At 47.8% G+C, this 21,746-nt stretch overlaps 8 protein-coding genes across 8 annotated transcripts; 4 read left to right on the top strand and 4 right to left on the bottom strand.

Annotated features, from left to right (window-relative positions):
* Positions 1-55: 55 nt before the first annotated feature.
* N7483_002356 (uncharacterized protein) lies at positions 56-1,405 on the bottom strand (the record flags this gene model as incomplete). The annotated part of the gene is made up of 4 exons (XM_057085793.1): positions 56-70; positions 148-408; positions 466-1,212; positions 1,241-1,405. The coding sequence occupies 4 exons, from the start codon at positions 1,403-1,405 to the stop codon at positions 56-58; spliced, it is 1,188 nt and encodes a 395-aa protein (XP_056951942.1).
* Positions 1,406-1,634: 229 nt separating this feature from the next.
* On the bottom strand, positions 1,635-1,973 carry N7483_002355 (uncharacterized protein; the record flags this gene model as incomplete). Its single annotated transcript, XM_057085792.1, has 1 exon — positions 1,635-1,973. The coding sequence occupies one exon, from the start codon at positions 1,971-1,973 to the stop codon at positions 1,635-1,637; it is 339 nt and encodes a 112-aa protein (XP_056951941.1).
* A 2,111-nt stretch (positions 1,974-4,084) lies between these two features.
* N7483_002354 (glycoside hydrolase family 1 protein) lies at positions 4,085-5,642 on the bottom strand (the record flags this gene model as incomplete). Its single annotated transcript, XM_057085791.1, has 2 exons — positions 4,085-4,206; positions 4,265-5,642. The coding sequence occupies 2 exons, from the start codon at positions 5,640-5,642 to the stop codon at positions 4,085-4,087; spliced, it is 1,500 nt and encodes a 499-aa protein (XP_056951940.1).
* A 797-nt stretch (positions 5,643-6,439) lies between these two features.
* Positions 6,440-6,771, top strand: N7483_002353 (lactose permease; the record flags this gene model as incomplete). Its single annotated transcript, XM_057085790.1, has 2 exons — positions 6,440-6,648; positions 6,693-6,771. 2 exons carry the CDS (start codon positions 6,440-6,442, stop codon positions 6,769-6,771), a joined length of 288 nt encoding a protein of 95 aa, XP_056951939.1.
* Positions 6,772-7,015: 244 nt separating this feature from the next.
* On the top strand, positions 7,016-7,322 carry N7483_002352 (lactose permease; the record flags this gene model as incomplete). Its single annotated transcript, XM_057085789.1, has 2 exons — positions 7,016-7,128; positions 7,202-7,322. The coding sequence occupies 2 exons, from the start codon at positions 7,016-7,018 to the stop codon at positions 7,320-7,322; spliced, it is 234 nt and encodes a 77-aa protein (XP_056951938.1).
* Positions 7,323-7,527: 205 nt separating this feature from the next.
* On the top strand, positions 7,528-8,010 carry N7483_002351 (lactose permease; the record flags this gene model as incomplete). Its single annotated transcript, XM_057085788.1, has 1 exon — positions 7,528-8,010. One exon carries the CDS (start codon positions 7,528-7,530, stop codon positions 8,008-8,010), a length of 483 nt encoding a protein of 160 aa, XP_056951937.1.
* Positions 8,011-9,526: 1,516 nt separating this feature from the next.
* On the bottom strand, positions 9,527-12,692 carry N7483_002350 (Glycoside hydrolase family 2 N-terminal; the record flags this gene model as incomplete). The annotated part of the gene is made up of 3 exons (XM_057085787.1): positions 9,527-10,658; positions 10,707-12,093; positions 12,149-12,692. The coding sequence occupies 3 exons, from the start codon at positions 12,690-12,692 to the stop codon at positions 9,527-9,529; spliced, it is 3,063 nt and encodes a 1,020-aa protein (XP_056951936.1).
* Positions 12,693-16,991: 4,299 nt separating this feature from the next.
* Positions 16,992-17,382, top strand: N7483_002349 (uncharacterized protein; the record flags this gene model as incomplete). Its single annotated transcript, XM_057085786.1, has 2 exons — positions 16,992-17,272; positions 17,343-17,382. The coding sequence occupies 2 exons, from the start codon at positions 16,992-16,994 to the stop codon at positions 17,380-17,382; spliced, it is 321 nt and encodes a 106-aa protein (XP_056951935.1).
* Between the last annotated feature and the right edge of the window lie 4,364 nt (positions 17,383-21,746).

The following is a 21,746-nucleotide window of genomic DNA, read 5'->3' as shown; positions in this document are numbered from 1 at the left end:
ATGGTAGTATGGAATTATGTCAAAGGTGCAATAAGTCGAGTCTAGGCAAGCCTGTTCATTGAGTCAGGTTCTAGAAGTTTTATACCTATTTTCAATACTCATGGGCTTGGAGAAAAAGCGCCCCGCGGATTTACAGTTCTGGCTCACAATTCCACCCTGGAACGCCCAGTTCTTGCTCAAGACCATCTTTCTAGTTGTTCCCTCGGGAGCACCGATAGTAACTGTGACAACACTGTTCTTCGCCGCCCAGGTAACGCTCAAAGCTCCACGGGGTGTGGGGACCATGGCGCTCACTTCATCCAATCCAAATCCCGCGTAATCCGGATCCACAACCCACGATTTATAATCAAATGTCACCAGCCGAATACCAGCCACGTAGTTCGTAAGTGCATATGTCGCAGCTCCGCCCTAAGGGTGGCTCAGAGAGGTAAACTAACCATAGTCTTGCTGGGATTTCTGGTTCACATACTCTGAGCTAGTATCCGATTTGGTAGAGTCATTGCTGACCATTGCGCCCCAAACGTTGTCCAGCAAGACTGCGACAGGAGCTGCCTGCTTTTGCTGTGGTAGGGCTGGGAGAAGGACACCGTTTGTGTTGGGTGAAAGGTTCGCGCTCGAATCTGATGGGGCGACCAGACTTGAGTCACGAAATTCTGGTCCCCGCTTGAGGGAAGGTAATTTAGACAACGTACGGTTGATTTGAGTGGTATTGGCTGATCCGGACGTGATGGCAAAGCCAAGAGCGAAAAGAGAGAAGTTCCCGAGTTGCGACTTCTGGATGAAATAGACGCCATATTCCTCACTCCACAAGTCGGCATTGAGGGTTCCTTGGAGGGATTTGGCGATTATAGCCCACTTTTTAGCCGATGAAACAACTGAGGCCATACCCTTAAACGCATCGACAGAGGCGGTCTTAACCACCGACCCAATAGTGAGGCACAGGAAGGCATTGACGAATAGTGAAAAGTCAATGAGTCTAGTAGAGTCGCTGCGATACTCTGAAAACCAATTGGGGGCAGCCTTCCATCCACCCCAGTACTCACGGGCAAATGAAGTGTCATTGGATTGCTCCATGTAAGAGATAAAAGAGATCAAGGCGAGGATCTCGTAGTCCGGCGGTCGGTATGCGACACCGCTGATTGCAAACGCCTTGGGTGCAATGTCTGGTGAGTAGTCAAGGGATGGGGCCATAGGCAGCTGGCCGGTGGAAAGCTGATCACTCAAAATAACTTGAAGGTACCAGGGATATGGTTGCTGCGGTTTGCTGTGACTCTGATGGTTCTGGTGGTATGCCGGAGGTCTCTAAGCCAGGCCAAACGATCGCGCTTCGTGCCGTCCACACAAGTTGAGAAGTATTTTTCATGCTGGCCACGCTCGGCGGAGGAATAGCGGCGGCATTCGTCATGGAGTTCTGGTAGACCAGATTACTAGAGTTATCACGGGCAGAGACTCCACGAATGTAGGCAGACTGATCTTACCATGCGCCAACAAAAGCACCGGAAGTTGAGATTCACGATGTGCCGGCATAATAGGTAGAAAAGAAGACATTGAATAGTTCGGACTGGTTCAAGCTAACAGCCAAACGTCCGGCTCTAACACTAGTGAGGATTCGACACCACACATCTCCTTCTACATCAAATGGAACCCGAAATAAAGCCAGTTTGTAGGATGTCAAGGCGGTTTAGTTGACGAAGTTTACTCCATAGGCCAGTGTAACCGAGGACGGGGGAAACAGTGTCTTTGTTTGTTTTGTTTATGTTGACGTATGTTGTCACTTCTGGGGAGTTGCTGGCCAAGTTGAGGAGAACGCCTCCCGAGGAGCGAATGCCAAAATTGTACCCAACTGACCAGATAAATCTTCTTCGGGTAATCTTAGCATCGAATTCCATGTCGTATTCGGTGAAATTGTAAGTTGAAGACGAGTAGTTGGGGACACTGCAGGACCCCTTGGATCCTTGGCGACTGACCTTCATGGTAGGCTTCTGTGATCCTGCGTCGAAGGATGCCAGGAAGGCTGCACGAGCACCTAGACTCCGGATCTCATTGTACAATTTGTTTCACAAGTGCAAAGAGCCAGGAATATCGTCAATGTCCACCGCACCGACAGATAACTTAGAAAAACTGAATAGATTGCTACCGTGTTCTGGATAAGCAAGCGAATGCTTTGCTACTGCTGGACTCCCTGCAAGAGTTCCCAGCTGAACTTTCCAGGACTGGTGATATTGAAGATTTCCACGCGGAAGGAGTTGGCGAGACGTCTAGCCACGGACAAGCTGGGACCGTCGCTGAAGGGCTCGGCTAGTCCACTAAACTGCTTAGTATATTTGACCTCAATCTGTGTCGGATCGTCAATATTGATGATCTCAAAGGAAGGGAAACCGGCGACCTCAGCCCCGTAGTCGAGGGTTGAGTAAGGTGAATCCGGTGTCAACGTGAACCCATAGTAGGGTTTGTTGGTATTTTAGAAACTCTGGCTCAAGGCAACATATTAGGTATTAAAATTGGGTCTAGCTGCAGTATTGGAGTGATAGTGGCAAGCGTGGGTGATACTGCGGCTGAACTGGTTAGCTGTGGCAGGCTGACCAAAAAAAACTCATCTGGACAAGTACGGCTGAATCGATACGATACATATAAATAGTCATAATGTAAGTGTCCGGTAACATTTCAGCAATCCGGACATTTCAATATCAGTGCCCGTGCCACAATACAGCCTGGAGATAAGCAGTGCGGAGTATACAGTAAGCAATTAGATTGATTGCAACTAGCGACTGCGTGAAAGACGAACAACCAGGAAGTCCCACAGAAATAGCATGGGACCTTAGGAAGGAAAGTAGCATGCCCTCCTCAAATACCACATCATACCACGCGGATGAAAGAGGCGACCTCGCATACATAACGATGCCTGATCCGATGCATATATTTGCCAGTAGATATGACGCAGCAATTCGCACTCGAGGGGATCATGAGACTGAAGGGCGTCTTTCCTGTGTAGACTGTAGACGCACGTTTGTGATGAACAGCGCGGCTTGACGGCCTTGTTTTGCCGGTAATATTCTATGGGGAGGTGGTATGAAAGATTTGCGGGACAATTGAAGGTGAATTCGGGTTGTCCACATCATAGTCCTAAAACACTCTCAGCATTTCGCGTGATCCATCAATACATGGCTTGGCGATCAAATGCGGATAAGGCAATAGAGAGCTTGATATTACCGACGCGACCGACGCACATAATTCACTGAGATGAGCAAAACTACGGTTATGCGCCGGTTCCTCTTCAGTTGTGAGTGCGGCGAATAATCTCGTGCTGGCATCAGAAAAGAAGGTGACCGCGTACTCCCGCAGAGTGGGCTCATGAACAATCCGATCCCTGGCGTGCGGATGGGGATGCGGAGGTCTTCTCCATTCCAGCCAACCACAGTGCCATTTTTCCTGGCTCTCCAGGGGATGAAATCACTGTATTCTCTTCGATACTGGACTCACCTACAGCGGACCCAGAACATGATTGTCCAATGCAGGCGCTGCGTTTTGTCTTCCCGAGGATGTCTTCTGGACGCTTTTGGGTCCTCGCCTTTTTGGGGACTGTCGTATAGTGCCATAAACGCTCAAATGTTTGGAAATTTGCACAAATTCCCGTGGTCTGTTTTCATGTTAATTCGATCTCGGAAAAAGTGACGCCGCACTCACATCGTATTTGACCTCTCGACATCGGTAGGGATCGCATGCACGGGTTGCCACTAGACGCCGCGGGGGTGACATGTCAATAAATCCTCCGGGGGCGACAGAAGATGAAATGGAGAAGTTGAAGGACATTCCGCGGAAAGGTGCGATTTCCCCATAAACGCGCCATAATGCAAAATCCAGACTTTTTCTCCATACCCAGCAGCGGCAGTTACTGGACTGGACCACACGGCGTATTGGACATCTCAAAAATCTTGGGATAATGTCCTATAGCCCCCTCTATTCGTTGAGTGTCTGCGAACGCCATGAATGCCCAGCCTGAGATTTCAGACTGCCCACGCACATATAATGGGATAAGTGTGAATACGTAAAGACACATAAATATTGTCGACTGTATTTGAAATGATCATCTCCTACGATCGATGAAGGTATCCCGCAAGTAATATCCCGAATTCTTCATCCTCCGCTCCAAAGTCTCAAAATCAACATGAATAATTCCAAAGCGAGGCCCGTAACCAGCAGACCACTCTACATAGACGAGAGTATGTTAGCCCAACAGACATTCCTTGGCTTTCAGAAAACGCACCGTAGTTATCCATCAAACTCCACGCATAGTATCCATCAACGGCAATTCCATCCTCATATATGGCACGAGAAATCGTATCGAGGTACAATCCAAAGTACCACTGTCGGAATTTATCATCAACAGCTATGGATACATCGTCCTCGCCTGGACAAGGACAACCATTCTCTGTGACAATGATAGGAAGTCGGTACCGCTTCCAGATCCAATTCAGCAACTTCCGAAAGCCTTCTGGTGCAACCCGAAGCCAAGCTACCCCCGAAACAGGCCCGATCTCTTTACCCTCACTGTTTACTGACAGCTCCTCCGTGTTGCCGGTCCAGTCGTCATCTGCTGGCGGATCAGATAGCGCACGTACGTATTTGGTGGAATAGTGATTCATCCCGTAGTATGTGTTGATAGGTGCAGCTCGCCGGAGAAGCTCGCGCTGCTTGGCTGTGAACGTAGGAAGACGGGCGCCTAAGTAAGCGCGCATGGCAGCAGGATAGTCCTCTCCAAGGAAAATAGGATCACCAAACCAGGCGATATAAAAGACCAATCGGCGCTGGGCGGCGTCTCGATCTTGGCTACTGGCTTGATTGTACGGTTCGTAATAATGACTGTTCAATACGATGGAGATCTCTCCATTTTGGGACTCACGGAATTCATTCGCGTATATCAGAGTAACCGTGGCGTGGCAGAGGATGATGGTGTGTCCGACTATCCAGGGTTCTGTTTTTGTGTCGGTGCCGACCTCACGGCAGTGTCCCGGAGCCAGAGTTCCATTGAGGTAGGCAAATATAGAAATGATATACGGCTCGTTGAATGTCACCCATTTTCGAACGCGATCTCCAAACCGACTGAAGCATAGACGCGCATAATTTTCAAAGTCCGCTTGGAATTCTTCGGTGTTGAGAAAAGCTCCATACCGGTCGTATATTGCCTGAGGTGCATCCCAATGATAGAGGGTCACCACGGGTGCAATATCATGGGCCAACAGTTGATCGATCAGATTGCTGTAGAATGAGATGCCTTTTTCGTTGATTGGGTCGTTGCGGCCCCCCATTGGAATGATACGGGACCATGCAATCGAGAACCGGTACACGTCCACTCCCAGGGAGGCCATTAACTTGATGTCCGACGTCGTTTTGTTGTAGTGGTCGCAGGCAACATCTGCATTCTCCCCATTAGTGCGAGAAGGGCTCAGGTGAGAGAACGTATCCCAAATGGATGGACCTTTCCCATCTTGACTGGCACCACCTTCGATCTGATATGCCGCTGTGGCGGTTCCCCATTGGAAATCATGTGGCAATGGAAGTCTCTCCACTTCCAGATGAAATGCGTGCGTGTCATGAGCTGTCACTATATCACCGGCGCTAAACATGGCAGCCTCTTGAGACATGGCGAACGTTTTATTCGAACTTAACGAGGGGACAAGATCTGGGAATTTATAACAGGCACTCTTTTATTTGCACAAGCGTACCAAGGTACACGCACATCCAATATTTCTCCATGGAATCCAAAGTCGATGCTGACCGAGACAGTCTGGGAGTCTCCACATAGTATGTAAAGCCCTGTTTAGGGGCTCGGAAGCCGTTGATTAGAAGAATATAATTCAAGTTCCCGCACGTGGTCTGGTCGGTTGTATTTCTCCGCGGAGAAATAGAGCCCGAAGGTTTGGTGGCGCCGTACGGAATTCTCTCACTTTGCTTGGATGCAAACACCCGAAATTCCAGACCTTGCATTCATCATGATGCGGGGGTGGTGACGCCAGCTCTGGAGATGGATGACCATAAGTATATACCATATCATGCGGAGAAACTTCGTTGAGATTTCGGTGTCTTCGATGGCTACATGTTGTTGCATGTGTATATTAGTTGTATTGTTGTGGAGTTCTGCGGGTCACGACCCAATACTAAAGATACAGGTCTAACCCTAATGCATGACTAGTGCGTATCAGGGTAACAGGACAATACCATAAATACAGGTGCTCCAACACTACATGCTGTCCGATACACACTAAGCCTTATATGGTAAGGCCTACAGTTAGGAAGCGTGTAAAGCACTCTTCCACTCAGTTATCTTAGACATATTCAATAATACTCACTTGCTGGTACATGCTATCGCTCCTCCTAGTTCCTATCTCTCCTCATTTCAACAAACCTCATGTTATTCTCATCCTTATCTTTAATAGTGGCAATGATCTGGGAAATGGGTGAAGGCGCCCAGAATGCTGAGCATTCTAGCTCACCTTTTCAAGTCGATATTGATGAGGCAGTTGAGTTGTCTAATGGTGTTGGGAACACGAAATCCTCTCCTTGGACTCTGAGCATGATTTGCTTGGACGGTTGCTTGTTTATTGGATACCTCTGCGCAACAGCGAACGGCCTCGATGGTGCTGTCATGGGGTAAGACGTCTGCGCATGATGATCTTAACTCATGAAAATTTCAGTGGAATCAATGCTATGACTTCTTACCAGGACTATTTTCATGTGAGCCCCTCCACTTTGCGTGTCGTTGGGTTCGCTTGATTTACAATATTTTAGGGTGAGCGCATCCTCCATCACTAGTATTATATTCGCCATCTATAGCATCGGTATCTTCAACCATGTCCGGATGTGGAAACCGACTGTAATAAAATCTCACACGTACTGTGGGTGCAGTTCCGTTGGTTGGCCCCGTGAGTGATCGCTGGGTAGACCAGCTGGTATGTTTGTTGGCGCGACCATCGTCATTCTTGGAACGATGATTGCCTCTTGAGCGATCAATCACGTAATGTTCACGAGTGGGCGTTTCGTCCTGGGATTCGGCGTCTGCTTTGCCAACGTCAATAGTCCGGTATATGTTGGCGAGAGTGGCCCACCCCGTTTGGTGTGGTCCATTATCCGGTCTTTATAACTGTTTCTGGCGAGCAGTAGAACCCAACTGAACCCCAAAATACCATTACCCATTGTTGTTCAGGTACATCGGATCTATCGTTGCGGCATGGGAGATATACGGAACGCAGACTCAGGCTAATGGATGGCGCACTCTCCTGTACTGCCAGTTTATTGCAAATGACGACATTGCTCTGGCTATCTAGTTCTTACCAGAGTCCCCTCCATGGCTAGTGAACTATGGAAGAACCGAATCAGCATGCAATGTTTTTACAAGATACCATAGCGAGCGTCGCCTAAAGCACCCTATCGTTAAACTACAGATGGCCGAAATAGAGCTCTAGATCTCAACTAAGAGATCGGACAAGAAGTGGTAGGACTATAGAGGGTTGTGGAAGACAAGATCTCACCATGGTCACTTGGTCTGTGTTCTCTCAATGGCTCTATTTGGCCAATGATCCTGCAACTCATCCTCCAGCTATTATCGTGCTCGAGAGCACAGGTGTCACCTCTGGTAGCCGAGAGCTTCTGTTGAACGTAATCAATGCTCCCCTTTACTTCATTGCTTCGATTACAAGGAAGATGCTCCTCAAAAAGGCCGGTAGAGGTCCACTCCTCATGTCTAGTCGCATTTACTACATCGTTTTCCTCGCCATCTTGAGGCTTCTTTCGAAGGTCGCATCTGAGCACCCAGAACAAGGGTCAGCAGCGAGCGCAAGTATCGCATTTATTTATCTCTTCGGCATTAAATGTTCGTTTTCGTGGACTCCGTTGTCTCCCATGTACGTCGTTGAGTGCCTCGACACCAACACGCGCGCGAAGGGAAAGACCCTGGCCCTTCTTCACAGCCTGTGCTTCCGCCAACATCCAATAAGCCTTCTCTCCAGCTTTTGAGCACATGGAATATTACTTTTATATCGTCTTTATCGGTTGGAACCTGTTTGAGGTGGTTTTCATCTACTTTCTCTGGCCAGAAACGAAGAAAGGACCTTGGAAGAGCTTCACGAGGCCTTCCAGGCACCTAATCCTGTCAAGCGGAGTCTCGGGGCTAAGGATCTTCAGGCCGTGTTCAACACTCTTCATTTCGGGCATAATTATTCGGAGGCTTGAGTGATCAATCTATGGGGGTGGTGAGGGGGTTCTCGAAAAGAGTGATGCCGTGAACATTTGATGTAAAAGGAAATACAGGTGGTTTGGGTCATAATCTTGACTACCTTCTGCTTTATGGATGTTTAGTTGTCGTGGACGCCAGCGCAGCGGAAGGACGCTTTGTATAGGGACGTTTCATAGTTCACCGATTGGACTTCTCCAATAAGTGATTGCGACCATGGGGTACTTTCACCGTCCTTTGTGCCAAATACTCACAGTATTGATGCAATCCATTCGTGGGCATCTTGGAAGGACAATATGCATAAAATCAGGTCTTTCTGCGGCTCCGTTGGTACAACTTCTTGCTTTCTTTGATCCTTATCATGCAACACGCGTCTCTTCAACTCATGTTCAGGTTTGTATGGCATGTATAGATGTGGAGACTGTTTTAGTCCATATGCAGATCGGCAAGATTGCCGTAAGTGATAAACTGTCTACGCTACAACACTGGCGCGATGAGTACCTGGATGAAAATCCTGACTGGCTACCATAGAGATGCCACTTTCCGAGTAGGGGAAGCAAGACACACGCCATGTGTTCTTGCTATGCCCAAACCCCCGCCTGATAGATCTACGACTGAGGGTTTTAGGCCTTAACCCTTTCCAGTCGCTTGTATATTGGCCGATGCAGCTAGATTCATCCGTCAAAGTAGTCACCTTGATGATGCAAACCGGGCTACTGGGTCATTTCAGAGCCCTACCGACCACATACCGCGTCACCCGGGACGGGAACACGTGATGCGCCAGTCTTCTGCGCTCATTTGCCTAACGGCATTATCGGTTTGCACTGCGAGCTACTATCTAAAAGAGAAGTAATGGCCTGTGTATCCTACGACACATAGAAGCGACTAGGGGATATATGGGTATCACTGGAGGGGAGGGGGAGGGGAGGGGGGAGGGGTGGGGGAGGGGTGGGGGGGGTAAGGTGGTCCAATATCATTTGATCAAGGGCACCCAGCTAATTAGTATCCTGCCGGGAAATCTGGTTCACCGACTGACAGATTCGTGTACGAATCCAACAACAACAACATAGATGTGTGAAGGCTAAGATTACAGAAGATAAAACTGCCCTTCCATTCTCTGTTCTATTCCAAAGTTATTACCTTGGTTTTGGTGTCATCTCATAGGATTAAAACTGGTCTTCAGTGAAAGTGAGCATTACATGAAAACCACGAAGTATATATCTGGTCTTATTTGTTAAGCACAAGTATAATGCAGACTGACATAATAATGATATAAAAACTAAAAATTCCATTCAACCCTCACATTAAAGTCGGCTGGAAAACAAACGCGAATCTCGTCTCGCGACATGGAACTCGGTACTTGTCAAGCGTTGCAGGGCCACATCGTGCAGTTCCCAAGCCTGCGTGCGCGACATCAAGTCGAAGAAACACATCCTCCCGCCTTTCCAGGTCTGTTGGATGGCGTGCATCCGTTATATTGCTGGCAGTGTAATGGAGAGCCGCGAAGTCAAACTCCCCCCCTGCATTCCCAAATTCATCCACTCGCGCAACAACCAACCCCACATTCCGCTTACCTGCTAGCCGAAGCCAGCGCGTCCCTGCACGATTACCATTTTCCTGTGGGTATTCATATGCCGTATATAGTTGATCAGGAGTTCGACTGTGCAAAGATGCCTTTTGAGAATTGCGCTTATCGGCGTAGGACTCCTCCGGCCCACATCCAAACCAATCCACGGTCTCGAAATCAGGGGGCAGCTGCATATCAAGACCTAAGCGGGGGAGGATAGGAGGATAGAACCCACGAGGACGAATCCGGTGGTCGATGATCATTGTGCCGTCTCTGTAGATCGAGTACGTGATTGTGGCCACAAAGCCCCAATCCCGAATGACAGCCCCGACATAAGCCTCGATGATAATCTTCACACCGTCAGTGCTGAGGGATCGAAGCGAGGCGGAGATTACCCTGCGTTGGAGATTGTCCAGGGCGTAGTCGCCCCATCGCGCCGCGTCGTACTTCTTGTCATTTTCTGTTGGAGGTCTCCATGCTCCAAGGGTTGGTGCTGACGTGAACACCGATTGATCACCCAGTATCCAGTCGGCTAAGCAGCCTCTGACACGGTCAAACTGAATAGAAAAGTTGGACCCTGTGACCGTCCAGGAGGTCTTAGATTCTTGAACTTCAATCGGTATGTGCTGAACCACAGTCGGTAAGGTTGGCCATTCGCGTCTTGTGACTAAGTGTTGGCACCATGCGACTTCGTGGCCACTTTGCGCCCATACTGTAGGATTATCTACCTGAAGGCTTATGGTCATCTGGCATTCCAGAACATCTTTCTCGATATCAGGAAGCTCTGGGAGAAGCATGGTGATCGTCTCGGAGGGCCTGACGGTAGGACATGGCTTGCGATCCAGAATAATTGTCTCTTGTTCACTGCTTAATGATTAGTACCGTGAGTTGAAAAGCACGAGTAAGACTTACCGGCCGTTGAATTTTAATAGTTCCACAACAAGTGTAAGATTGTCGAGGCAATCAAAGTCGTGTAGGTTTTGAAGTGATATATTACCATCGGCGACCTTGATTTTAACCGGCTCGATGACTTTCTTGAACTCGATCATGCCACGGCCGCACGAGTGGTCGGACAGGCAAAGCCCGTCCAAGGCGAAGGTCGCATCGTTTGGATAGTCCCCAAAGTCTCCTCCATAGGCGTAGTAGCCTTTGTCTTCTTTCCACAACCCGAGATTCGCAAACTCCCAGATGAATCCTCCTTGCAGTCGTCGATATTTGTGAAACATTTCCTGGTATTCCTCCAATGCTCCCGGTCCGTTTCCAAGTGCCATTCCATACTCACACAGGATGATAGGCTTAGTGAACTCGTCACCTTCAGCCAATGCCTTCTTTTCCATATGTTTGAGTTCAAGGTACATATATGAACACATGTCTGTCGTTTCAGCCTTCCTGTCTCCCTCGTAATGGACGAGCCGTGTGGGGTCATGCTTTTTGGCGTAATCGTACATGGCGACTTGGTTGCAGCCATACCAGGCCTCATTGCCGAGGCTCCAGATAATGACTGAGGCGTGATTCTTGTCTCGTTGAAGCATTTGTCTAATGCGGTCTAGATATGCTTCCCGCCAAGCAGGGTTGTCACTGGTATACTTGGCCAATGTAGGACTGAGATACTCCTCAATTGAATCGGCTCCGTCTTTCTGCCAGATCTCGTTAGATACGTTCTTCATGCTCACATCGCCTCGAATGAATCCGTGGCATTCTAGATCGGCTTCGTCAATCACCCACAATCCGATCTCATCACAGAGGTCGTAAAATCTAGGATGGGAAGGGTAATGGGAGCAGCGGACAGCATTGATGTTGTGTTGCTTCATCAAGATGAGATCGTGCCTGAGAAACTCCAATGGCACGGCGCGGCCTCTTACAGGGTGGAAGTCGTGATGATTAACGCCACGGAAAAGAATCGCTTTGCCATTCACCGTGATATTTCCATTCAGAAGCTCTACCTGGCGAAAGCCGAGCTTATGTTGAATAACTTGACGCTTGCAATTTGTGGGAATGAGAGTAATTTCAAGGTCATAAAGATAGGGTGTTTCTGCTGTCCACTTCCGAGGACCCGACACAGGCAGTTTTAGCTGTAAGGTTGGAGATCCAGCAGATACCGCCTCTTGCGTTTGTCCGATGAGCGAGGAATCATGGTCCTGGACCTTGATATCGACCGTCGAAGTAGTTTCGAGTTGAAGCTCAAGATCAATCTGCAATGTGGCATCTTTGTAATCTTCATCCAACCAAGTCTGCACAAAAAAGTCCTCGATTCTCGCGGTAGCTGAGAAAGCTAGGAGGTAAACATCCCGGAAAATACCTTAACTGTGTCAGTAAGGAAATTCTATACTCAACGATGGTTTCTGACCACCTACCTGATAACCACCATTGATCCTGATCTTCAAGATACGACCCATCACAATACTGGTATACCCGAACGATAACTTCGTTGTCCTCCTCGAGAACGATATGATCGGTAATATCGAACTCCGCAGGATTTCGACTTCCCTGGCTATATCCAATCTCATTTCCATTGACAAACAGGTGGAAAGCACTGTCAACACCATCAAACCTCAGTCGAATCTGGGAAGGAATTGTCCAGCTCGGTGGAATCCGGAACGACCTTTTGTAAGTCCCAACCGGATTTTCAGTGGGAATAAACGGTGGATCAATCGGGAACGGATAGGGGACGTTGGTATAATGCGGCCTCCCATAACCTTGCAATTGCCAATGAGCCGGCACTTCAATCGGATTCCACTCGGCAACTTCATGAAACGGCGTTGGTGCGTATTGGAAATCCCAGCTCCCATTCAAAAGAAGAGCATCTTCAGGGATCCAATAAGATCGCGTGGGCAAACGATTCCGCTGAAAGACCTGCTCATTGCAGTATTCGGGCGGTTCTGAATTATATGAATCCATAGTTGCGATATTTTGACTGTGATCCGTGAAGGAGCCGTCACCTTTAAATAAGCTCTGGAGAGCTTGGAACTTGCAAGTTTGCCAATATTGAGGATAAATGCCCGCGGAGGAATCAGATGTCACTGGAATACTCCAAGGCCATGTGCAAAGATTGCAGTTAACTGGTCATGTCTCCAACAATGCCAGCGTTTCATGCATAAGAGTATCGCCAGCCAGAAATGCCACACCGGGGCCCGAGCCCCTGTAAACTCCCCACTTTTTTCCACGGGCTCAATTCCCCGCGGAGAATTGATGGAGCAGAACATCCAATAACACCGGCAATTTTAACTATTTTAATTAATGTTCCACGGGCCTCGGTCGACGTGTCGCATTATTAAAATTGGATATAATTGCGCTTTATGCAGGAGTTTTCAAATTCCGGATATGTATATAGAGTTTGGTGAGACAAAACCCCCCCGGACTGACTGTCCAGGCCATCAGATGGGATTTCAGCCACGGGGATATCACGGTCGGTTAGGCCGGATGGCATACTCAAATCGTCGGAATATTTTGACCATTCCGGCGTTCTGGAAAGAGTAGAATGCATTTTTCTGGTTCTTAGTGTACATTTTGTCTAGTGAGTCATCGAAAATTGAATTTTGCTGGTCGGAGGTTAACGGTTCAGTCGGGGTAAATGTCTCGCCGGGTGACGTTATTGGTGCCCGTGGATGAGCATGTGTGGGAAATCTTGTCGCTCTGGAGAAGAGACAATTTAGTCGACATTTTCACAGGTAGAATCATCCGATCGTCAGGCGGTGGTGTCCATCGGGGCTGACCGTGGAGCCACGCGCCTGGGTTCGTATCACGTTTCCTCCGGCCAGGCTCCTCGGCTGGTCTACATCATCGTCAAAGTCCAACGATTGTTGTGCGATATTGATGACTCGACCTCGACCGTTTGTTTCTGCATGGTTTGCCTTACAGGTTTGTTGATTTCCAGGACTAGGCCTTTTCCTTCATCCTTTTCCTTCTTCGTCTTCTCGCTCTCCTAGATAGACTAATTTGACTTCATTATCCCTTAGTTTGTGTGTGCTTTAGTGTCGATTATGATACTAAACCAATAAAGTCTATATGATAAGATTATATCTTATCATATAGATTGGTTGATTAAATTTATGTTGTGAAGGGCTGAAGCAAAATTGATTCAATTATACTAGGCCGTCATGCTGTTTACAACAATCTCGAAGGCAGAGAAGGGGACTCCCTCCGGTTTTCCTAGGGAAGCAGTAGTGTTCCCTTTTTTGCCAAGGGCGGTAATCATGGTTTACTGCCGCGGGCTCCGGCCCGTTACATATATGATCTATATAATACTGTATAGTGATAACATAGTTCCCCGAATTACACCGGAAACCTTATTATAGATCATCACCAAACACAATCAATACACACACACACACAATTCATTAACACCCGGCGGCTGAGCCGAAAGGGCAACTATTGCTAATCTACTATACATGTCATAATATATATAGTTCTATGTCTAATTGCAGCCCATACATAGAAGCTTGCCTCATGTGTCATTCCCATCATATAGTATCGCAACAGATGCTCATGGGTTAGTAATTTAGTTAGTAGACTGGCTTGAAGGTGTTTCTCCAAGTGTTCAACATCCTATCTTCAGTAGTTAAAGCGCGTCCACCATAAGTAGCACGAGGTGGTTGGTGAGTTAGGTAGAAAGAAAGGGGGTGATTTATGTTTGTTGGTGTGATTAAGTGGCCTCGAGGCAGCCTATGGCGATGGCGAATCGTATTAAGGCCCGTACTACCTCTAATTTCGGTACCCATTTTTTATTATCGGAAGGCAATTTCCCTCCCAGGTAGAAGGATAGGTTCCCTCGGTGTGTGTTAGTGTATTGTAGCATATCCATCCGGTGTGTGGTCCACTTCCGACATCGAAAGAGGAAGTACTCCACAGTTTCCTTAGCTTATCCACACGCATATTGATCAGTATCCGCTACATTAATTCGATAGAGGTATCTATTTAGTCTCGCTATACCAGTCCGGAGCTAGGCTAGCACCGTCGCTTCTTTCCACGACAGGCGATCATATAGCAGTTGCGTATGTTTTCCTAGAAGCGCTACGTCTACTTGTTTAACATACTTTCCGACATCTTTAGGTAGGCCATTTTTAGGGACCACTTAGGACCATACAAGATTTAGTATGGTTGATTTCATCCTCGGGGCATATTTTTATATAAGGGCATCTTCTTTAGTCACGGCTTAAGCCTATTCTTTAGCCAGACCTAGCAGCTTATTATCATCACCAGTGGCAATCCAACAGAATTAGATATAGTTCCCATTCCTTCGCAGCCTATCCATCAATTTATATATCTAATAAATAAACTCCTAGCCAGACTATTGGTAAGGGTTTCTGAGCATGAGTACCACTACTTTATTACTCGTAAGTAGTATGATCATGTAGCCTTTCAGTCCCACCACTGTACCCAATATGTATGCTAGGGCTACCAGTTCTATAAAGAACAGATTCTGCTCTGCTCTTACAGCTAAGGTAATGGACAACACTTTATGTTTAAGTTTTCGATTTCGAGGTAGCTACTTCTCGATGGCCACTCCAAACCCTACTAGCTTATTCTATACTAAGCTACTAACCGCGACCTGTATATACCTGCCTGCTTCGGCTAGGGCCTTATACTATTCTTCAATATTGGTCTATACATATACCACCCACAGGGCTAGCGTAAAGGGGTTAATCGTTTCTAGGGTTTCTATATTAATATGCTTAAGTGTATTAGCTATATGATATAATAGTAAGCAGTAGTATCTTCTAAACTTCCTAATCTAATCTATATACTAGTAGAGAGGATTAGTTTCCGGTAAGGTATGGATATCTATCCATATTTTCATAGCTTATTTCCAAAATCGATATTACGCAGGAGCTATATAAGCCTCCGCCTCTATAACACTAGTCGCAACCATGAGAAAGGTCCCCACAATAGCTTACGCTCCTACTCTTTAGACTTAGTTAATCGGTCCTATAGCTTTATCCTTACACATATATATCTAGATATTAGAGGCATAGTCCACGACCAGTACTACCATCGATATAAATAGCTACCACATAGTTACCGCAGATAGACCATAGAGTTGCCGAAGCTCTATTACTACTTTAAGACCCTTAGACACTACCCTTATAATATATTCCTTATACTTAAGTCTTATATCCATTATAACACCTAGGATCTTAACATAGTCTTTTAGTACCACTATCTATCCCTTAATAGTAAACAGCTTATAGTCTAATTTACATATTGTTACGAACCGGCTGTCAAGCAACGTGAGTATGCACTTCCAAAGTGTTACTTACCGCAAGCCGTTATCCTGCAACTGTACCGTCGCCGTCGCTGGGCCTTACACGGGCTCGAGTCTATAGGGATCCTTGCACGGTAATGCTTGATCAGGGTGTCCGCTAGCAAGTCAGTCACGAGTGATGGAATCACGAGTGAGCTCCCAAGCTAGTTTGAGGTTGGTCTTCAAAGGTTCGACTGTGATCAAAGTATCTGAATTGCTGTACTGTAGGTCTCAATAACAATAGAGTAATAATCGCGAAGAACTAAATACATGATGGGTAACGAGTGTCCTTATATATCTAGTCCTTCCTATCCGTCGATGGGACCGGATCCCATCCGTCAGTGTGATCCGATCTCATCCCATCGTGGGATGGGATCTTGTCCTATCCATGCATGGGATCTATTGTTGGAATAGTCCCGTTGGTCACGTGTCATGGGGCCGGAAGTGGCCTCTCGTGCACCGTCCTTCCCGTATAGCCAGTATTCTTTCAGGCGGTTGATAGCATGCCGAATATGGCTCCTGTTGATGCCTGAGGCCCCAAATGGACATGCGTCCATTTGGGCCACGCGTCCATTATGGCCGGTCGTCCAGTCTGGGTCCGACCGCCAACTGATTGGTCCGTAATTGCTCCTGGGAGATCCCTCCGTAGTGGGTCCGTAACACCATCCCCCTCTTTCAGGTCTTTTGGTCCCCAAACGACCTTTGATTTGTTTTTAAACGTTGAACCCCCCCTCAGGTAGGTGAGGCCCTTACTTTTCTGTATTTTCCCGTGTTCGTTGACCATGTCTTCAGCAGGAATCTCCGGCTCGAAGCTCCAAGATCGTATCGCCACTCAGGGTTTTCGTTCAATTGCCCCTTGCGATCGTTGTGTGCGTTTGCATAAGTCGTGTGTCCGTTCTTCGAACTCGAAGAAGTGTAGCGAGTGTGTTCGCGGCGGTGGAAAAGTGAAGTGCACCATGACTTCTGCTCCAACGTATTCCGAAGCCGAATGGCGAAAACTGGTTAAAATGCAGGCCGAGATTGCGGAGGAACGTCGCGCCGCTCTCGAAGCCAGTCAAGAGGCCATGGCTCGCCTGATGCGTCTTGATCGTCATGAAGCCTTGCTCCGCGATCGGGCTGGTGACTTCATTGCCCGTGATTACAATAAGATTGCCCAGCTCGAGGAACTTGAGCGTCGTGAGAAAGAAGAGATCGAGCGTCTCGAAAAAGAACGTGTCGAGGCCGATCGTCGTAAAGAGTGTGAAGCAGAGTCTTCCAGTGCCGCTACTGGGTCCGATAAAACTGCTCTTCCGGTCGTCCGTGACCAGGTTCTTGCGGCAACGTGTGCTGGTGGTGATCCTACTCTGACGCAGATGGTTGCGTCGGTGGATCCCAGTTTTTCTTTGGATGGTATTGATTTCGACGCTTTCTTGCGTTCCGTCCCGCAGGGGTTCTCTTCGCCTGCGCGTAGTACTGCCTCACCAATTGGTGACAGCCAGTCAAATTCTTGATGGGTTCCCATGTGTTTTCCGAGGTAGGGTAACCTTGCCATTTCACCAGGAGTTGTTGCTGATTGTCGTGCCATCGGTCCGCTAGGATTTCTTCAACCTCGTATTCTTCTTCGCTAGCGTTTTCGATTTCAACTTCTGTGGCGTTTTCTGCACTCTCTGGCGCTGGTTCCAATAATGAGACATGAAATACTGGGTGAACTCGTTTCATGCTTTCCGGTAGTCGTAGTCGGTAGTTCACGGGTCCAGTTTTCTCGTCAATGGTAAATGGTCCTAGTCGCTTGTGGTCCAGTTTCTCACTTGGTCGTTTTGTCTTGATGTTTCGTCGCAGCAAGTAGGCCTTGTCGCCTGGCTTCATGTCTGGTCCGGGCGTGCGCCTCCGGTCGACGTACATCTTCATCCGATGATTAAAGAACTCGATATCTCTAACCATTTGCTGGTGTAGGTTTTTGATGTTCTCCACTTGTTCTTGCGCCCCAGCGCCACCGCGTGTTCCCCGATGGGTTCACCGATGAGTGTTGGGTTTCTTCCGTAATTTGCGTAGAATGGTGACAATCCTGTAGTCGCGTGCATAGCGTTGTTGTATGCGAACTGTGCAATGGGTAGCAACTCTGCCCAGTTGTCTTGCTGGTAGTTCACATAGTGTCGTAGGTATTGTTCCAATGTTTGGTTAACCCGTTCGGTTTGTCCGTCAGTCTGCGGGTGGTAGGCTGTTGAAAGTCTATGATCAATGCCCAGTTGATCCGCCACTGATTGCCAGAATTTCGATGTGAACAGTTTGTCTCGATCCGAGGTGATCTTTCGAGGTGTTCCGTGGTTCGTAAAGATGTAACGTATCAGTGTCTTTGCGATCCCTTCCGCCGTCATTGTTTCTGACGCGGGTAACATGTATGCGTATTTGGTGAGTCGGTCGACGATGACAATAATCATATCATGTTGATCCTCTGTTTCCGGTAGCTTGGTGATGAAGTCCATCGTGATCCACTCCCATGGGTGTATCGGTACTTCCTTGTTTTGCATCTCACCATACGGTAGATGTCGAGTGGGTTTGTTTCGTAAACATGTATCACACTTCTTGATGTAATTCTTGACCTTTCGATGTATATTCGGTAGGTAGTAATTTCGTGTGATATGTTCAATCGTCTTCTCGATACCCATATGTCCGTGTGTTGGTACGTCGTGGTGTTTGGTGATGACTTCTTGCTGTAGTTCCCTTGGAATGTATATAAGTCCGTGGATCCACACAAGTCCATCTCTTGTTGTTTGTTCGTCTTCCACTGTTTGCATGATGTTTTGTAGTTGTTCATCGTTCTGTGTTGCTGCCTTGATTTTTTCCAGCCACTCGTTGTCGATGCTGTATGTCGTTGCTGCGAGTGTCTGATGGTTATATACGAGATTTCCTTCCCCGTCTTTTTTTAGGATAGCTGGCACAGCTTCCTTAGTGCCTTCTTCATAGTCAGGTCTCCTGCTGAGTGCATCGGCTGTTACGTTTTCCACACCCTTGGTGTGTTCGATTCTGTAATCGAATTGCGATAACGTTTCCGCCCATCTGACTTGTCGTCGTGTCAACGTCTTCGTCGTTGTGAAGTACGTGAGGTTTTTGTGGTCCGATTTGACCAAAACCTGATGTTTCGCTCCTTCTAAGTAAGGTCTCCAAACCTTGAATGCACTAACGACCGCTAGAAGTTCCTTGTCGTGTACGTCGTAGTTCATTTCCGCTGGTATCATTTTTCTAGACCAAAATGCAATGGTCCATCGTCTTTTGCTGCCACTTGGTAGTGTCTCGGTTTGCACTAGTTTCGCCCCAAGTGCATAGTCTGATGCGTCTGTTTCCACAGTGATTGGGTTCTCTGGGTTGAATCTTCCCACGATTGGTCGCTCCTTGAACCTTTCCTTAAGCGTGTCGAACGCTTCTTGTGTCTTATTGTCCCAACTCCATTGTGTATCCTTCCTGGTCAGCTTGGTCAGTGCTTCGGTGATTTTCCCGAAGCTATCTATGCTTCTTCGGTAGTAATTGCAGAGTCCCAAGAACCGTTGGATGTCTTTCACACATGTGGGTGTAGGCCATTCCATGATGCTTCTAATCTTTTCTTCTTCCATGCTGAATCCTTCTCTGGTGATCACATATCCCAGGAAGCCTGTTTCTTCTGTGTGGAACTCGCACTTCTTCAACTTGAGAGTTACTTTAGCTTCTCGAAGTCGTTGTAGTACTAGTCTGTTGTGTTCCACATGTTCTTCCATAGTCTTCGAGTAGACTAAGATGTCGTCTAGGTACACTACCACGAAAATGTCCAAGTATCCTTCCAGTGCGTTGAATATAAATCGCTGGAATGATGCTGGCGCATTGGTTAGCCCAAAAGGCATCACCACATATTCGAAGTGTCCCATATTTGTCCGGAATGCTGTTTTCCATTCGTCTCCTTCCTTTATTCTCAATCGGTTATAGGCGTTGGTGATATCATACTTTGTGAAGTACTTTGCTCCTGTAAGCCGGTCCTGGATTTCTTGAATCAAAGGCAATGGGTGTCGATCTTTGATGGTAATCGAATTTAAGTGTCGATAGTCCACACAAAGTCGAAGTTCTCCTCCCTTCTTGGGTGCGAACAAGACAGGGTATCCTGCTGATGAGGATGACTTTCTGATGTAACCTTTCCGTAGGTTTTCTTCGATGTACTCCCGGAGCACTTTTCGTTCTTTCTCGGATAGTTGGTAGATAGGCATGAATGTCGGTTCCTTGCCTTCGTTGATCCGGATCTCGTGGTCGAAGGGTCCATACTCTGGTAGTTGGCCCTCTGGTGGTGGTGTAAACACATCCTCGAAGTCTCGGTATTCTTCGGGTATTTCCGGTGTTCCTTCCTCTGTCGCGCAGAGGGTCTGCTCTCCGTGAGCTATCACGACATATTCTGTGAGTTCTTCATCCGTCATATCGGGTCGCTGTTCTGTGGTTGCGATGACGCTCACGTCGGTGATTTGGTGGGCCTTGCCTCGTGGCCGAGTGGCTACATCAGGTTTCCCTACCTGAGTGCCCTCATAGGTACCTGCTCCCTTTCCAGGCCCTTTCTGGTTTTCTTTGTTTTTCGTGGTTCCTCGTGTGCAGTTGCAATTATCGAATTGAATGGCTCCAGTATCCCATTGGATTACCGGGTTATGGTGTCGTAACCATGGCATCCCGAGGACGATGTCGAACGTGCCTAGCTCGGTGATGTCGAATTCGATGTTTTCCTTTGTGTTCGCCCATAATCATTTCTACCGGCTCGGTCTCTAGGATCAGTCCTTTGTTGAGTCGCTGTCCGTTGAGTCCGACAATGGGTTGTGGCTTTTCCTTTTCTTTCACCCACAGCCGTAGTCTCTGGTTGCATTGTGGGTCCATGAAGTTCCCACATGCTCCTGAATCGACAAGGACTTTAACCTGTCGCCCAGTGATCATGGCGGTGACCTTGAGGTGTGCGCCCCATTTGGTCGCTGCGATTTGTTGTGTCCTGATTTGCTTGCTTCCATACCAGATTCCTCGATACTCTTTTTTCCACCTGGGCATGTTCAACCAGTTTGGTTTTTGTGGCTGAATCCCGTAGTTTAGTTTCCCTTGGTAGTGGATCTCGCAGTCATGGTCGTAGCATCCAACTACAGCCATTGCAGAGTGTCGTGGGTGTCGGGCATATCCATTGCACGAGCAGTTTAGGTCGCTGCATGGACATGTTGCCCTAAATTTTCCGTCGAAGTCCCCTGGAACCCCTTCTTCCAATTTGGTGTTTCTTTTTCTCTGGTACTTGGTCGGTAGCCTTTCTGAGCCTTTAGCTGCGTATGTTGTTCGCAGGTGTCGTCAGTACAGTGCTTTGCCGATTGCATCCTGTGGTGTGGGTGTCGTTCGTATCCCATGCACCCACAGTCGATCCTAAGACAAGGGCATGTCCCTCTGTCTTCCTCGCTGTTCGTCGCGGTGTTGTTGGGAGTTTTCTGAGGCAATTCCAGGAACTCTGGTGGGGTCTCCGGGACCGTTTCCACTTCTAGGTTCCCGCTATCCGCGTTTGGGAGTACCTCCATCAGTTCCTGGGAGTCGATGGGTTGATTCCAGGAACCATACTGGGTCCATCCTTGACTCTCGATCTTGTTTCCTAGGATGTCGTTATCCTCTTCCTGGTCGTTCCATTCGATCTCAGGGAATTCGGTTTCGGTGACTGCGTCGCTGTGACTGTCCCAGTCCCGTTCGTTCATCCGGTTGTTCCA

The sequence above is a fragment of the Penicillium malachiteum genome (genome assembly GCF_028827825.1).
Source record: "Penicillium malachiteum strain IBT 17515 chromosome Unknown utg000001l:1.0-8184562.0:1.0-8186909.0, whole genome shotgun sequence".
In the NCBI taxonomy this organism is placed as follows: Eukaryota; Fungi; Ascomycota; class Eurotiomycetes; order Eurotiales; family Aspergillaceae; genus Penicillium; species Penicillium malachiteum.
This window is presented reverse-complemented; position numbering and strand designations above follow the sequence as displayed.